The 18092-nt window shown below is 44.5% G+C and overlaps 1 protein-coding gene across 2 annotated transcripts in view; it reads left to right on the forward strand.

Moving 5' to 3' along the window:
• The window catches only part of LOC141756031 (gamma-aminobutyric acid receptor subunit rho-2-like), a 150357-nt gene that overhangs the window by 20387 nt on the left and 111878 nt on the right, over nt 1–18092 (forward strand). Inside the window, exons 6-9 of one of the 2 annotated variants that reach the window (XM_074615460.1) lie at nt 2900–3040; nt 12330–12482; nt 13822–14030; nt 14124–16169. In XM_074615460.1, the coding sequence (XP_074471561.1) occupies nt 2900–3040; nt 12330–12482; nt 13822–14030; nt 14124–14432 (812 nt within the window). In that variant the 3' untranslated portion in view covers nt 14433–16169. The remainder of the gene's footprint in view (nt 1–2899; nt 3041–12329; nt 12483–13821; nt 14031–14123; nt 16170–18092) is intronic. The other variant, XM_074615461.1, reaches the window with a different exon arrangement.

Genomic DNA, 18092 nt, shown 5'->3' on the forward strand with positions numbered 1-18092 from the left:
TTACTCTGATCTTCCATACATTTATCTTTTAGCAGAAATAATGAACTGACTACTGTTTCACATCTTCTATTTTCCACCCTGATGGTCGCTGTGTTTACACACCGTGTCATAGCGGTAGCATGTAGCTAACCCGTTAGCTCTGTATCTCCCATCTGCTTTCAGCTATCTGCTCTCCTCTGGGATGATTCTGTCGGTCATTTCTCACAGATGGATCTGTAAAGACAGACGTAAAACAGAGTGTATGTTTACGGTTTACAGAGTTGATGCATGAGGTAAACACTGAGTTAACTAACAGAGCTATAAATAGTATTATTTACCTGAGAGAAACCGTCAGGAAAACCTGGAATCTGGACCGCAGATGTTCATCATGTGTCGCCGATTTCTGATCAGATTCCTCCGGTAACGTGCGCTGGGTGAAGTTTCTGGTTTATAAACTTTAAAGTGGTTTATAAGCTCTATTCTAGCTGCCTCTCCCTCCACTCCTCTCTCTCTCCACTCCTCTCTCTCTCCAGAGCTTCTCCGGGAGGGAGGGGGAGATAGTGACGCTGTGTTGTTGAGGAAGTTTGATTGACAGAAAACGCTGACCAATCAGAGCAGAGTGGGAGGAGACAGGCTGTGAATCAGTGGTTTTCAGACAGAGGCTGAATTAGGCTCTGAGGCAGGCAGACTCAGGCTGCAGTATGAGAAGAATAAAGGGTTTTTTGAACATTGCAGCATGTAAACATGTTCTAGTGCAACATTAAAATACATCTATGAACCTGGAAATGAGCATAATATGTGACCTTTAAGACATAAAGACAGCAGCAACAACATATATAAAAACAACAACATAAAAATCATAAAAAGAGGTGCTACCCGTTGTAAGTAGTGCACTGTCAAGAGGTAAGTTCATATTCATGTATACATACAATCAACCTCATATATAGATACATATACATATATACATATATCTATATCTACACACGCATTCATATAAACTGGGGAAAAAAAGTTCAGAAACTTGTGTTTGGTGGATTATTTCTCTGTTGTTACAATGCTAATTGTCATTGTATTCTACATCGTTGGAAAGCCTGTTTATTTACCTTCACAATGATGTCCAACTTGTATGGATCATGCATTTGTGGGATGAGCAGCACAGCTGATTATGTGGGTAGCGCCCAAGAAAAATTTTCCAAAATGCTCTGCCAATGGTAAACAGTGTATTCTCATAAGGCTACCAGGAAGCCTGCAATGACTGCCCTTCACCATCAGGCCCATTTGCGCTGGTGTCGACAACACAGACAATGGAACCTGAACATGTGGGGGAATATCATGTTCAGTGATGAGTCCAGGCTCTGTCTGCGAAAGTTGGATGGCAGGGTCAAAGTATGGAGACGACGTGGAGAACGCTATGCTGATTGTTGCACCGATGGAGTAAGAGCTTTTGGTGGGGGCGGTGTCATGGTGTGGGGGGGGCAGGGGCGGGCATCTCCCTCACTGGCAAAACAAGGCTTGTCATCATTGAAGGCCATCTCAATGCAGTGAGATATCGGGATGAGATTCTGCAGCCAGTGGCGATCCCATATCTCCACAATCTGGGACCTAACTTCATCCTCCAAGATGACAACGCTCACCCCCACAGAGCCAGGGTTATCACAGACTACCTCCACAATGTGGGAGTAGAGAGAATGGAACGGCCTGCCAAGAGTCCAGACCTCAACCCAATTCAACACTTGTGGGATCAGCTTGGGTGTGCTGTACGTGTTAGAGTGACCAACACAACCACGCTGGCTGACCTGCAACGAATCCTGTTTGAGGAATGGAACGCCATCCCACAGCAACGTGTGACCAGGTTGGTGACCAGCATGAGGAGGAGGTGCCAGGCTGTTGTGGCTGCGTATGGATCTTCCACCGCTATTGAGGCTCCTGACGGTGTATTAAATGAATAAAGTGTAAAATAGCCAATATGTCTTGTTTGTTCCTTGTTACTGATAGAGAGTTCAATCATCCAATCCACCAAACAACTCAAAACAAGAGTCAACACCAACAGGAGAATAAACTGTTTAGCATTGGCAGAGCATTTTGGCAATTTTTTCTTGGGCGCTACCAACATAATCAGCTGTGCTGCTTATCCCACAAATGCATGGTCCTTACAAGTTGGACATCATTGTGAAGGTAAATAAACAGGCTTTCCAACGATGTAAAAGACAATGCCAATTAGCATTGGAACAACAAAGAAATAATCCATCAAACACAATTTCCGAACTTTTTTTCCCCAGTATACATATCCACTTAGGCACATTCGCTTACACAATTATCTATTCTATTATACAGACAAAAAAGGGACATATTTACATCCCTTTAGTTGACCTTTATCAACATTATTTATTAATTAATTTTTGTTTAACTCCAATTTTCACCCTGACTCAAAGTATCCCACCCATGTTCAAAAATGATATTCTGTTCTTTATTCCTGTTAACATCTTTCACAAGAACCCACTGATTCTTCAAAATCATTTTGAAACGTTCAGTGTTTAATCTTTTTGTAGCTTTAAATATAAATGCTTTCCCCATCATCATAATGATGATGTTGTTCAGGTCTTTTCCTTCTTCATCATCCCTTAAATCACCAAACATTATGAATTAAGGACAACTATAGAAATTTGATTTGTAAACTGAGATCCACTTTTCAACTTTAATCCAAAATAATGAATGTCTGACTCCTCTTCCTCCTCCCACAATCTACATGAGTCACATTGTTGGATGCGCCATTTTTTTTATCATTTTCTTAGTAGGCGAGTATTTTTAGATTAGTTTTAGTTGTAAAATTCTAATGTAGACATCAAAAAAAGTTTTGTAAATGCATGGGATACATTTGTCTAACAATTCTATACTGACATCCATGCTCTCTGTCCTTCAGACGCGTACACAGACGAAGACCTGATGCTGTATTGGAAAAGCGGCGACGAGTCTCTGAGCACTGACGACAGGATTTCTCTGTCTCAGTTCCTCATCCAGAAGTTCCACACGACCTCCAGACTGGCTTTCTACAGCAGCACAGGTAGACTGAGTGGACTTTTACACAGATCTTTTCTTTACGGCCCATTTATCCACTGGTGACTGCTCCTGTAGGGACCCTGAGTCCCTCACGGATGACTGAGCTTTTCACTCTATCTCTAAGGGAGACACCAGCCACCATCCTGAGAAAACCCATTTCAGCCGCTTGTACCTGCGATCTAGTTCTTTGGGTCCTGACCCAGCCCTCATGACCACAGGTGAGAGTAGGAACGAAGATTGACCGGTAGATCGAGAGCTTTGCCTTCCGGCTCAGCTCTCTTTTCGTCACAACGGTGCGGTAAAGCGAATGCAATACCGCCCCCCCGCTGCTCCGATTCTCTGGCCAATCTCACGTTCCATAGTCCCCTCACTCGCGAACAAAACCCCGAAGTACTTGAACTCCTTCACTTGGGGTAAGGACTCATTCCTTACCCGGAGTAGGCAATCCATCGGTTTCCTGCTGAGAACCATTTCTATATAATTATATACTGTATAGTAATATAATGATTTTCTCACAATGCAAATAATGCAATATTTCCTGTTCCTGTATAATTTCAAACTCAGTCATCCGTGAGGGACTCGGAGTAGAGCCGCTGCTCCTTTGCGTTGAAAAGAGCCAGCTGAGGTGGTAAGGATGCCCCCTGGGCGTCTCTCTAGGGAGGTGTTCAAGGCACGACCAGCTGGGAGGAGGCCACGGGGAAGACCCAGGACTAGGTGGAGAGATTATATCTCCACACTGGCCTGGGAACGCCTCGGGATCCCCCAGTCAGAGCTGGTTAATGTGGCCCGGGAAAGGAAAGTTTGGGGTCCTCTGCTAGAGCTGTTGCCCCCGTTACCCGACCCCAGATAAGAGGTTGAAGATGAGATGAGAAATAACAAAGGCAACCCATGCAGCCTTAATCCTAAACTACATTGTAGAATGAATGTTTTTCCATTTACTGATGTTCGTGGCCCCTCCTCTGCCTGAGTGACGAGGTAACATTACCATTAAATTAAAAATCAGCAAACACACTTCGTCCACATTTTGTCCAGTTATACTGTTGACGGTGACACCAACAGTAAACTGTAGACAGTGTGAAGGGCCTGGAGCTTTCAACTCCAAAAAGACAGATAACCACAGGTTCCTGTTCATTTATAATGGACATGTGTGTTGTGATATTTAAACAAACTATCTGAAATCAAAGACTCTCGTCTACAGACCGGTCTCTAGAGAGCTCCAGCCAGCTCATAGCGATCTGTGAGCGTGACCGCCCGAGAGAGAGGTACAGCGACCCCGGCAGGCGCTAGCTAGCTGTCATGGCAGTTTGTGGAGCTTCTAAATTCTGAAAACTTCTGACATTTTTTTTTTCGATTCACCGTCTAATATTCGAAAACTGTCAATATTCTACATCTACGCAGTTGATTTCTCTCCTCAAAAACTTTCAGAAGTGAATTTATTGATGAAATAGCTATGAAAATTGTAAAAAACGAGAAGTTTCTGGCTACTGTTGTTGTTGTAACCGTAGCCTGTAGCGGTCCAGCGCTTTGCATTGTGGGATACTGTAGGTAGACTGGTCCGATGGGGACTGGAGATTTTTTCCAAATCAGTACGACATCCAGGTACTTTTGGCATACTGTAGATTTAGCTTTTGTTCGCATACTACATACTACATACTACATGAGGTTGTCCTAGTATTGTATGAAGTTGTACTACTAGTATAGTATGAGGTTGTATTGCTAGAATAGTATGAGGTTTTATTACTAGTATAGTATGAGGTTGTATTACTAGTATAGTATGAGGTTGTACTAATAGTATAGTATGAGGTTGTACTACTACTATAGTATGAGGTTGTACTACTAGTATAGTATGAGGTTATACTACTAGTATAGTATGAGACTGTATTACTAGTGTAGTATGAGCTTGTACTATTAGTATGAGGTTGTACTACTAGTATAGTATGAGGTTGTACTGCTAGTATAGTATGAGGTTGTACTACTAGTATAGTATGAGTGTGTACTACTAGTTTAGTATGAGGTTATACTACTAGTATAGTATGAGGTTATATTACTAGTATAGTATGAGGCTGTATTACTAGTATAGTATGTGGTTTTACTAGTATAGTATGAGGTTGTATTACTAGTATAGTATGAGGTTGTACTATTAGTATGAGGTTGTACTACTAGTATAGTATGAGGTTGTACTACTAGTATAGTATGAGGTTGTATTATTAGTATAGTATGAGGTTGTATTACTAGTATAGTATGAGGTTGTACTATTAGTATGAGGTTGTACTACTAGTATAGTATGAGGTTGTACTACTAGTATAGTATGAGGTTGAACTACTAGTATAGTATGAGGTTGTACTACTAGTATAGTATGAGGTTGTACTATTAGTATGAGGTTGTACTACTAGTATAGTATGAGGTTGTACTACTAGTATAGTATGAGGTTGAACTACTAGTATAGTATGAGATTGTACTACTAGTATAGTAGGAGGTTGTACTACTAGTATAGTATGAGCTGGTACTATTAGTATAGTATGAGGTTGTACTACTAGTATAGTATGAGGTTATATTACTAGTATAGTATGAGGTTGTACTGCTAGTGTAGTATGAGGTTGTACTACTAGTATAGTATGAGGTTGTACTCCTAGTATAGTATGAGGTTGTACTACTAGTATAGTATGAGGTTGTACTCCTAGTATAGTATGAGGTTGTACTACTACTATAGTATGAGGTTGTACTACTAGTATAGTATGAGGTTGTACTACTAGTATAGTATGAGGTTGTACTGCTAGTATAGTAGGAGGTTGTACTACTAGTATAGTATGAGGTTGTACTACTAGTATAGTATGAGGTTGAACTACTAGTATAGTATGAGGTTGTACTACTAGTATAGTATGAGGTTGTACTATTAGTATGAGGTTGTACTACTAGTATAGTATGAGGTTGAACTACTAGTATAGTATGAGGTTGTACTACTAGTATAGTAGGAGGTTGTACTACTAGTATAGTATGAGCTGGTACTATTAGTATAGTATGAGGTTGTACTATTAGTATAGTATGAGGTTGTACTACTAGTATAGTATGAGGTTATATTACTAGTATAGTATGAGGTTGTACTGCTAGTATAGTAGGAGGTTGTACTACTAGTATAGTATGAGGTTGTACTACTAGTATAGTATGAGGTTGTATTATTAATATAGTATGAGGTTATATTACTAGTATAGTATGAGGCTGTATTACTAGTATAGTATGTGGTTTTACTACTAGTATAGTATGAGGTTGTATTACTAGTATAGTATGAGGTTGTACTATTAGTATGAGGTTGTACTACTAGTATAGTATGAGGTTGTACTACTAGTATAGTATGAGGTTGTACTACTAGTATAGTATGAGGTTGTACTACTAGTATAGTATGAGGTTGTACTACTAGTATAGTATGAGGTTGTGGGTTTGTTGACTGTACTGTCAGCAGGGTGTTGTGATGCGTCTAGTGCAGTCTACTAAGCGAGCCATTGCATGTAGGGATGCCTGCAATCACCCTCCTTTAAGTTTCTGCCGCTGGCCAACCCCGTTTCTGGGGTCCAGAAAGCAATGTGTAAGTCTTTCTGCGGTCAGTACATAGCCTCTCCCTCACCAAGACTCCTACTATGCCTCCTCATGGCAGCCCACGGTAACTGGGGTTTTGCGACCCCTGGCTGAATTAGTAGGAGATCTCGGAGCTGCAGTGGTCCCCAGAGGTGTTCCACCAACCACTGCCCCATTGCCACGTGGGTAAACCTTGGGAGGTACGATGGCTAGGGGAGTAAACCCTGATCACAAATCTGCAGTTGGGGACCGGCACAGGCGGAGTCCAGTAGACCGGACAATCGGCAGTCCCCTGCAGCTCCATCCAGATGAAGGTCGTCACGAGTTTCTCATGCCACTGGAAGTCTGTCTGGTGGAGTCAAGATGGTGGGAGTGAGGACTGCGCACCCACACCCTCACCCTAATCCTCTCCCTGCGCAAGCCCCTTGCTCCAACCCCCCTAAAGCCCTGTGGCGATATGGAATGGCGGCAGGCACAGGCCAAGGATGTGGCTGGGAGTGCCTAGCCAAACCATGCACGCAGGCGGCAATGGAGTGATGGTCGCCGAGATACGGGATGGAGCAGCGTGTCCCCTCGGCAGCTTCCATTGCGTCTGAGCAGCCCCACACTGCTCACCCCGAATGGGGAAGGACCTAGAAAAGGTGGTCTGAAAATTGTCTGCTCCTCCTACTCCGGACGGTAAACCGCAACCGTCGGAGCATCCCTTTACTGCGGTCGAAAAACAAAGAAAATTAACTTGCACGTCGCTTCGTGGAACGTTCGCACGCTCTTGGATATGGCTGTAACACCTGACAGACCCCACCGCGGAACAGCACTTGTGGCTCTCGAGCTTGCTAAGTACAAAATTGACATTGCAGCACTTAGCGAGACCAGGCTACATGGAGAGGACTCCCTGACAGAAGTCGGTGCAGGTTACACTTTCTTCTGGAAAGGGGTCCCCGAAGGCACACATCGCCTCCATGGTGTGGGTTTTGCAGTGAAGACCCAACTGCTGCAACGGATCCCTGACTCCCCTATCGGCATCAATGAACGACTGATGACGTGGCGAATTCCCCTTACAAAGGGACGCTCTGCCACCCTCATCAGTGCCTACGCACCGACCTTGGATGCAGAACACATTGTCAAAGAGGACTTTTACAGAAGTCTTGACTCCATCATCCAGAAAACCCCAGCTACAGATAAGCTCATACTTATGGGAGACTTTAATGCCAGAGTGGGCACAGAGCATCACGTCTGGAGTAAGATCCTAGGCCAGCATGGAGTGGGGAAAATGAATAGCAACGGGCTACGGCTCCTCTCCCTCTGCGCGGAACATCGCCTGGTCATTACAAACACCACCTTCCAGATGAAGAACAGGCTTAAAACCACCTGGCAACACCCCCGCTCAAAACACTGGCACCTCCTGGATTACATCATCGTCCGCCAAAAGGACAGACAGGACGTTCTCATCACCCGCGTCATGCGCGGGGCTGAATGCTGGACTGACCACCTTATGGTCAGATCCAAACTCCGTATGGGTATTCAACCACGTCGCCCAAAGACCGCCCCAATCAGAAAACTAAACTGCACAGCACTCAACAACCCCGACACTATAGGTAACCTCCGACAACTCCTTGCAAGAAACCTCAACCAAGTTCCAGAGGAACCCACTGATTGGTCAGCTCTGCGCACAGCCATCCACGCTGCAGCCTCGGAAGCACTTGGCCTGTCAAGGAAACGTCATCAGGACTGGTTTGACAACAACTCCACAGAAATAAAATCACTTCTCAAAGCAAAGCATGAAGCCCACGTAGCTCTCCTGGCAAACCCTGGATCCTCCACTCTGAAAGCCACTTTTGCCAAAGCAAGAGCTACAACCCAGCATGCTCTCCGGACCATGGAAGACGCATGGTGGATGCAGAGGGCACAAGAAATCCAAAAGTTTGCAGACTGCAACAACACCCAGGGCTTCTATGATGCCATCAAAGCCATATATGGCCCCAGGAAGCAGACCATCGCCCCTGTCCGATCAGCAAACGGGAACACTCTTCTCAAGGACCGCCATGATATTCTTGGCCGCTGGGCGGATCATTTTGAGACCCTCCTCAACCACAGAAACCCCGTTGATCTCCATATCCTCAATAAACTCCCAGACCTTCCACCAATCCTCCCTTTTGACACTCAACCACAGTTCTCTGAAACTCATAAAGCCATTGAAAGCCTAAAGAACAACAAAAGTGCAGGACCTGATGGCATCCCAGCAGAGATCCTCAAACATGGGGGGCTCCTCCTCACACACCGCCTACATCTCCTGATCATAAACATCTGGAAGTCTGAGATAGTCCCTCAGGATTGGAAGGACGCTAACATTGTGGTCATCTACAAACAGAAGGGCGACAGAGCCATCTGTGGGAACAGCCGCGGAATCTCTCTCCTCTCCACCGCAGGGAAAGTGCTGGCAAAGATCATGCTCAATAGGCTGGTGGAGTACATTTCGGAAAGTGCTCTCCCAGAAACGCAATGTGGTTTTCGGAAGACCAGATCCACTACTGACATGATCTTTGTTTTACGGCAGCTGCTGGAGAAGAGCAGAGAACAACGCAAGGACCTGTACATAGCCTTCATCGACCTCAGCAAAGCCTTTGACACCATAAACCGTGAGTTGCTCTGGAAACAGCTCTCAAAACTTGGGGTACCACCCAAGTTTCTTTCCATCCTGCAGCAACTGCATGATGGGATGCAAGCCAGAGTTCTCACAGGAGGACTCCAGTCAGAGCCCTTCAAGGTCAACACTGGGGTGAAACAGGGCTGTGTCTTGGCACCGGTCCTGTTCAATCTCCTCCTCTCAGCCACTACCCACCTCTTCCACCATACCCTGGGACACAGAGATGGAGTTCACCTGGAGCACCGCCTTGATGGAAGTCTATTCAACATCCGACGGCTCCAGGCCTACACAAAGACAAAGACATGCCAAATCCATGAGCTCCAATACGCAGATGACTGCGCTGTCTTTGCACATAGCCCAGAGTCCATGCAGCATGCCCTTAACACAATCTCCAGCCTATACCAGTCCTTTGGTCTCCAGGTCAATATTCAAAAAACCGAAGTCATGGCACAACTCACTACCCAACCTCCTTCACTCCCTAACTTTCAAATAGGTGGTGTTCCACTCACAGTAGTTCACCAGTTCACCTATCTTGGCTCCACAATCTCCTCAGACTGCTCCCTTGACACTGAAATAAACAGTTGCATCAACAAAGCCTCATCAGCCTTTGGGCGACTCCGTAGAAGGGTATTCCAAAACAAAAACCTGAAGATCAGTACCAAGGTGGCTGTTTACAACGCGGTATGTGCCTCCACTCTGCTCTATGGGGCAGAAACATGGACCCCATACAGACGGCATATCAAAAACTTGGAGGCCTTCCACATTCGATGCCTCCAAAAAATCCTCGGCCTCTCTTGGGAAGATCGGGTGCCTCACACAGAGATCCTTTCCATGACCAACTCCATCTGCATGGAAGCAGCATTAGCAAAAAAACATCTCCGCTGGATAGGGCATACTATCCGCATGCCTGACCACCGCTTGCCCCGCCAAGCCCTCTATGGGCAATTCAGCAACGCAAAACGGGCTGCTGGCGGACAAAAGAGGCGCTACAAGGACTACACTAAAGACCTCCTCAAGCGCTGCAACATAAACCCCACCCATCTGGAACATCTGGCACTTGATAGGTCAGCCTGGCAGGTCACCTGTGCCAGAGCAACCGAACAAATACACCACACCACCCAACAGAGGAGGACCGAAAGGCGTGCCCAACGACACCAGCGGGCAGCCGGTATTACAACAACATCTGGGCTCCCTTGCCCCATCTGCGGGCGAGTGTGTGGCTCACGCATCGGCCTCCACAGCCACATGAAGTGGCACCAGCGCCAACGACGCTGAACCCCCTCCCCCATCCCCCAACCCCCTGGAGCAATCGTCATCATCGGACACGATGGACAGCTAAGAAGGGAGTATGAGGTTGTACTAATAGTATAGTATGAGGTTGTATTACTAGTATATTATGAGGTTGTATTAGTAGTATAGTATGAGGTTATATTACTAGTATAGTATGACGTTCTTCTAGTATAGTATGAGGTTGTACTCCTAGTATAGTATGAGGTTGTACTACTAGTATAGTATGAGGTTATACTACTAGTATAGTATGAGGTTGTACTACTAGTATAGTATGAGGTTGTACTAATAATATAGTATGAGGTTGTATTACTAGTATATTATGAGGTTGTATTAGTAGTATAGTATAAGGTTATATTACTAGTATAGTATGAGGTTCTTCTAATATAGTATGAGGTTGTATTACTAGTATAGTATGAGGTTATATTACTAGTATAGTATGAGGTTGTACTACTAGTATAGTATGAGGTTGTATTATTAGTATAGTACGAGGTTGTACTACTAGTATAGTATGAGTGTGTACTACTAGTATAGTATGAGGTTATACTACTAGTATAGCATGAGGTTATATTTCTAGTATAGTATGAGGCTGTATTACTAGTGTAGTATGAGCTTGTACTATTAGTATGAGGTTGTACTACTAGTATAGTATGAGGTTGTACTACTAGTATAGTATGAGGTTGTACTAATAGGATAGTATGAGGTTGTATTACTAGTATAATATGAGGTTGTACTACTAGTATAGTATGAGGTTGTACTACTAGTATAGTATGAGGTTGTACTAATAGTATAGTATGAGGTTGAACTACTAGTATAGTATGAGGTTGTACTACTAGTATAGTATGAGGTTGAACCACTAGTATAGTATGAGGTTGAACTACTAGTATTGTATGAGGTTGTACTACTAGTATAGTATGAGGTTGTACTACTAGTATTGTATGAGGTTGTACTACTAGTATTGTATGAGGTTGTACTACTAGTATAGTATGAGGTTGTACTACTAGTATAGTATGAGGTTGTACTACTAGTATAGTATGAGGTTGTGTTACTAGTATAATATGAGGTTGTACTACAAGACAATTGTTGCATTCAAAATGTTACGGTACAGTAGTAGTAGTAGTAGTAGTAAAGTAGTTACAGTATGTTGGAACAGAGAATTACAGGTTGAATACCTGTTTTTGTCCATGTTCTAATGATAGTTCAAATTTCAAATAAGAAGTGACAATCCTAGCGCCCATCCCAATATAATGGAGTTAAATGTCTTTTTAACCTTCTCTAAAGACACCAGTCATCAAGGTAGAAAATAGTGCTACTTTAGGTAACCCATATTAATTATATTAGTAAATATAAAAAGCTGAAAGCTGTTACTGAGTGGAGCTTTCAGTAAAAGCTCTGAATTAATTGTTTGGCTTTGCCCAACGAGGTTTTACTCAACCAGTGAGATTAGCACTGAGTCCAGAGGAAAGCTGTTCCTCTGAGAACTCAGGAACTGGAGCACTGATGTGGAAAAACACATCTATTTTAGTACAGTACATTTCTTATACTTCCCCCACATTGTTATTCTGCCATTTGCTAACTTGCTGTGCTCTGCTGTCATAAATGTTGTTCCAATGATCTCTTTTCTATTCAGATGTTATGTGGTTTTATAGGTCCAACCAGATTTCTGTCATCCCTGTTACAGATTAGTTCATTTCACTGGATCTGTGTTTATCATTTCTGTTTTACCTTTGACACATAAAACAAACATTCACGGTGCTTTCCTTCCTCCCCGTCTCCTGCCGTCCGTCTCCAGGCTGGTACAACCGTCTGTACATCAACTTCACTCTGCGGCGTCACATCTTCTTCTTCCTGCTGCAGACCTACTTCCCCGCCACTCTGATGGTCATGCTGTCCTGGGTGTCCTTCTGGATCGACCGCAGGGCCGTTCCTGCCAGAGTCTCATTAGGTAACACAATGACCACCCTGCCTGTTCCCATTTAATGTGTGTCAAAAGCACACCCCAGTGACCTGAGAGCATGACCCCGTTATAGTACAGCAGAAGCCAGAAAGCAAATCACACTGGTAAAAGAAAACTTTTTTGCTTTCTTTCTGAGATGAGAAGATCAATATCAATGTCCACATTAAGTATGGAGCTGGAGCTAGGTTAGCCTAGCTTAGCATAAAGACAGGAAGCAGGGGTAAACAGCTAGCCTGACTCTGCCTGTAAGAAAATGAAACACTAAAGCTAACTGACACACTAGCCATATTTTTATGCACGTTTTGAAGGATCACATCAGAAAAGCTGTATGGAAACGGCACAATTTGATAGAACTTCCTCAATTATGCAAAAACGTTTTTACTCTCGCTTGAGATGGTTTGTGCTTCTGTCGAAAAAGAGTTGATGCATTTAATGTTATACGGAAATGCCTTTACAGAATCAATTCTGATGTAGCGAACATTTAACTCAGATGGCTGATCAGCTGTTTCTGCTGTCCACGTCTTTAAGTTTAAATTTAATTTATTTGCACACATAAAGCCCCATAAAACCCCCCAAAAATTGTGTCAGGAGAGGTCAAGAAGCCACAGGCTTATACAAACCCAGGCGTTCCCAGGCCAGACCAGATATATAATCTCTCCAGTTTGTTCTGGGTCTACCCCGGGGCCGGGTCCGAGGCGTTCCCAGGCCAGACCAGATATAAAATCTCTCCAGTGTGTTCTGGGTCTACCCCGGGGCCGGGTCCAAGGCGTTCCCAGGCCAGACCAGATATATAATCTCTCCAGTGTGTTCTGGGTCTACCCCGGGGCCGGGTCCGAGGCGTTCCCAGGCAAGACCAGATATATAATCTCTCCAGTGTGTTCTGGGTCTATCCCGGGGCCAGGTCCGAGGCATACAAAAATAGAAGTGTAATACAACCGTTTGTGGTATTAAGGGCTTACAGCCTCAATATTGCCAACTTAATGACTTTCTGGCTCGGCTTGGTACATTTTTAAGCACCTAGCAACAAATCTAGTAACTTTTTGGGCAGACCTTAACTCAATAATTCTCAGTGAATGTGCTGTCATGTGTCTGGCTCTCTGGACTGACTCGGGTCAGTGATTGGAGGAGGGCAGCAGCCAATAACGGCCAATCACTCATCCCCTTTGTTTGTCTGGGGACCTCCTCCTCCTCTTTTCTTTTTGTTTCCCCAGTTTCTTGTCGTTGCCCTACAAGCTCGGGAGCTATCTCTGTACTGGACAGAGAGCGATAACATGGATATGAATTTTCTTTATATTTCACACAAGGTTGTATGTTCTCTGTGCTTCAGGTATAACCACGGTGCTCACCATGTCCACCATCATCACTGGAGTCAACGCCTCCATGCCCAGGGTCTCCTACATCAAAGCTGTGGACATTTACCTGTGGGTCAGTTTCGTCTTTGTCTTTCTATCTGTGCTTGAATACGCTGCAGTCAACTACCTGACAACGCTGAGGGACGGTAAAGACCGCAAGCTCAGAGAAAAAGCCAGGCAACAGGTACAGAGACCTTTTCAGAATATGGCAAACGTCCCCAAATGGTGCTTTTAACTTCTTATTCACTCTTGATTCCTCTCCTCTCTTTTGCCCCAGTCCCAGACACTCCCCTGCACCTGTGGCATGTCCCACACCAGGACCATGATGCTGGACGGAACGTACAGCGAGGCGGACGCCAACAGTCTGGCGGGTTACACGAGGGCCTCCATGGCGGCTGAGGATGCGTCAGAAAAACAGGAGCGAATGGTGGTGCATCTCTCCCTGGACAACGAGCCCACGGGGACCAAGAAGAAGCGCGGCTTCCGAATCATCCAGAACACCCACGCCATCGACACCTACTCTCGCATGATCTTCCCTGGCTCCTACATCCTGTTTAACCTGATCTACTGGTGTGTGTACTGCTGAGTGTGTGCATTTTAGCCTAAACAGTAGCAGTGAGAGGAAATCTTGTTGTTGACTTTAGAAGAGAGATACTGTACAGTTGTTTCCATTCTGCATGTTCAGGTAGAGCAACGAGTTTGGCAGGATGGATAAAGAATATCAGAATATCTCCAACTCTGGCTCACATGTCACTGCTGGACTGGACCACTCCAACACCGTCTCCTGCTTTACACCATTATATCACAAGCTCATGTTTACCCCAGTCACACTCTGACAACCTCGTGGGGCTGGTTGCACGTTGTGCTCCTTGAGTAGTCTAATGCCAGTTGAACAAAAATAAAAACTATTTTAAGCCTAAATAGTTAGCCACCATACACAAGGCTATGGTTTATCACTGTATCACTGTTGACTCTGCAGCTCTGCCTACTATTACGTTTCTGTAGACGGCCTGTTGTTTGTTTGCTGCTTATTCCAATATATAATTTTGTGTTAACTTCAGCATTAACACTATTTTATGTCTTTCCACTTAAAGTTAGTACAAGGAAATTTTAACTGGTTATGAAACAGTCTCAATTTAATCCTGATGCCTCTATATGACCTACATAAGTAGACAAGACCATCAGTGAGAAGATTGGCTATTTGGTGTGAATGCTGGGAGCACCCAGCAGGAGTTCAAGTACCTCAGGGTCTTGTTCGCGAGTTAGGGGACAATGGAACGTGAGATTGGCCGGAGAATCGGAGCAGCGGGGGGCTTTACCGCACCGTTGTGACAAAAAGAGAGCTGAGCCGGAAGGCAAAGCTCTCGATCTACCGGTCAATCTTCATTCCTACTCTCACATATGTTCATGAGGGCTTTGTCATGACCGAAAGAACTAGATCTACTGGTCAGTCTTTGTTTCTACTCTCACCTATGGTCATGAGGGCTGGGTCATGACCCAAAGAACTAGATCTACCGGTCAGTCTTCATTCCTACTCTCACCTATGGTCATGAGGGCTGGGTCATGACCCAAAGAACTAGACCTACCGGTCAGTCTTCGTTCCTACTCTCACCTATGGTCATGAGGGCTGGGTCATGACCCAAAGAACTAGATCGCGGGTACAAGCGGCCGAAATGGGTTTTCTCAGGAGGGTGGCTGGCGTCTCCCTTAGAGATAGGGTGAGAAGCTCAGTCATCCGTGAGGGACTCGGAGTAGAGCCGCTACTCCTTTGCGTTGAAAGGAGCCAGCTGAGGTGGTTTGTGCATCTAGTGTGGGCGCCTCGCTAGGGAGGCTTTCCAGGCAGAAGTTTGGGGTCCCCTGCTGGAGCTCTTGCCCCCGCGACCCGACCCCGGATAAGAGGTTGAAGATGATCTGATCTGATCTGGGAGCTTTTAGATAAATTATGTTAAATGACGTTTTCATAATTTGAAGAAATATGCTGATTTAAAGGTTGTTATGTCTGTAAACTGACTCACAACATCCAGTACAACTGTGTCCATCTCTGATTGTATCTAGGTAGCTAGCTATGCAGGAAGATAATGTCCCCATTCTTAATCCCGCCGACAGAACTCAAGTAAGGTCTCCAGAGGTCTGTACTACCAAGCGAGTTCAACATACCCAGGGTATCTTCTCGTTATCTGGCTTCACTAACCCTAGCAAACAAGATCACACTAAGCGGTCCTACGAAGGTGGTTATCAACTCGGTAAATCAACCCAACAACCCAACAACCCAGTACAATGGGCACGTGAGCATCAGAACTGGACCATGGAGCAATGGAAGAAGGTTACATCATGTGGATGGCAACGAGTTGGAGGTGTTGACTCGGCCTCCAAATTCTCCAGATCTCAATCCAATGGAGCATCTGTGGGATGTGCTGGACCAACAAGTCCGATCCACGGAGGCCCCACCTCGCAACTTCCAGGACTTAAAGGATCTGCTACTGACGGCTTGGTGCCAGATACAACAGCAGACCTTCAGAGGTCTAGTGGAGTCCATGCCTCCACGGGTCAGGGCTGTTTTGGGAGACCTACTCAATATTACGCAGGTGGTCATAATGTTATGGCAGATCGGTGTATATGTCTATGTGAAGCTGGCCTGTTAGATCTGAGCCACAGGGAAATCTTTGTGCAACCAGCCCCCGCCCAGACTTCCCTCTCTTCTCTTGAGCTCTCTATCTTCATGACCAAACTGTCAAATTAACAAGAGCAGCTAATTTGGCTGCTATCGCCTCTTGTAACCTTTGGATCTGACTGAGTCACATAACTAAATGTGTCCAGAACAGATGGCTAATGAGGCAGTAAGTGAGCTAAATACCAGGCTTTCTTCCCTTAACGGCGCCCCGACTACAGTGACAACCTTTCAATTAAAGTGACAGTAAACGCTGCTGCCCTGGACTACTGTTGGCATTAACCAGACTGAAACTAGGATGTTACTACTGTATGGGTTTTAAAGCACCACACACCACTGTTTGCTGAGCAAAGTCTTTATTTATTTATGTATTTACAGCTTGTTCATTTTATTTGATATTTATTTATTTATAGATTTTTAGTGCAACAATAGATCCATGTGCCATTAAACCTTAAGTTGGCAACGATGCACGAAACAGGGCTTGTACAGAAACTGCTTGATGCATGCTGTAGACTGTATATTTATAGATGTATATTTCTTAGAAAGGACTTAAAACATGGGAAGCTGTAACAGTGATGTAACCAACTTCAACTGCCTTAAGTGAACATTTTTTTGATACACCAACATGGTTTAACGGCTGTGTTTCTGTTTTTTCATTTGTTTGTTTGACAGTATGAGTGACTACAGCTATATCCCAGTTTTCTAAGCAGAATTCCATCCAATTCATTCACATTTAATGATGTGGGTAAATAGTAAGCTAGAAGCTATTTCTAGGCCAGCTATGCTGCATGTGATGTGGGATTTCTGTCATCACAAGTGCTGCAGTTTCATTCCATAAAAACTGATTTACAAGCAGTCAGTATTTCCAAAGCAGATTCTACCTTCAAAAGAATCCACTTATTAAAAGAGCAGTTTTGGGAAATGAGTTTATTCACCTTGCTTAGAGTTAGATGAGGAAATGTATATCAGTCTCATGTCTGTGCATGTTCAGTGCAGAGCTGGAGCAAGGAGGCAATCAGCTTATCTCAGCATAAAGACTGGAAGCAGGAGGAGACAGCTGCTCTGTCCAAAGTTTTAAAATATGCCAACAGCACCTCTAAAGCTCACTAATGACCATGTTGCATCTCGTTTGTTTAACTAGTAGCCTACTCAAACAGACATGCAAACTGTAGCCTGTTCATCTTGTTTCATTGATTTCATTCAGCTTGACATTGGCTGTTCGGAGGGGAGGGGGGGGGGGGGCACTTTAATCACTTCTACCCTAACCAATCAGAAGGGAACCAGCAGGGAAGCAGCCGTCATTGAGCACCAGACACCAGACCACACAGGTGTGGAACCAGGCTAGGCTAGCTGTAGTCCCCTGCTTCTAGTCTTTATGCTAAACTAAACTAACCACCTTCTGGCTCTAGCTCCTTGTGAGAGTGGAGTGGTATCGATCTTTTCATCTAACTCTCGGCAAGAAAGTGAAAAGGCACATTCCACAAAATGTCAAACTACTCATTTAAAGGGACTCTATGTAAGAATCAGAAATGTCTTGTTAACAGAGACACCTGTGGCCGCTAAGTCAACGAAAGTCCA

This window comes from Sebastes fasciatus, chromosome 18 (assembly GCF_043250625.1).
Source record: "Sebastes fasciatus isolate fSebFas1 chromosome 18, fSebFas1.pri, whole genome shotgun sequence".
Lineage (NCBI taxonomy): Eukaryota > Metazoa > Chordata > Actinopteri > Perciformes > Sebastidae > Sebastes > Sebastes fasciatus.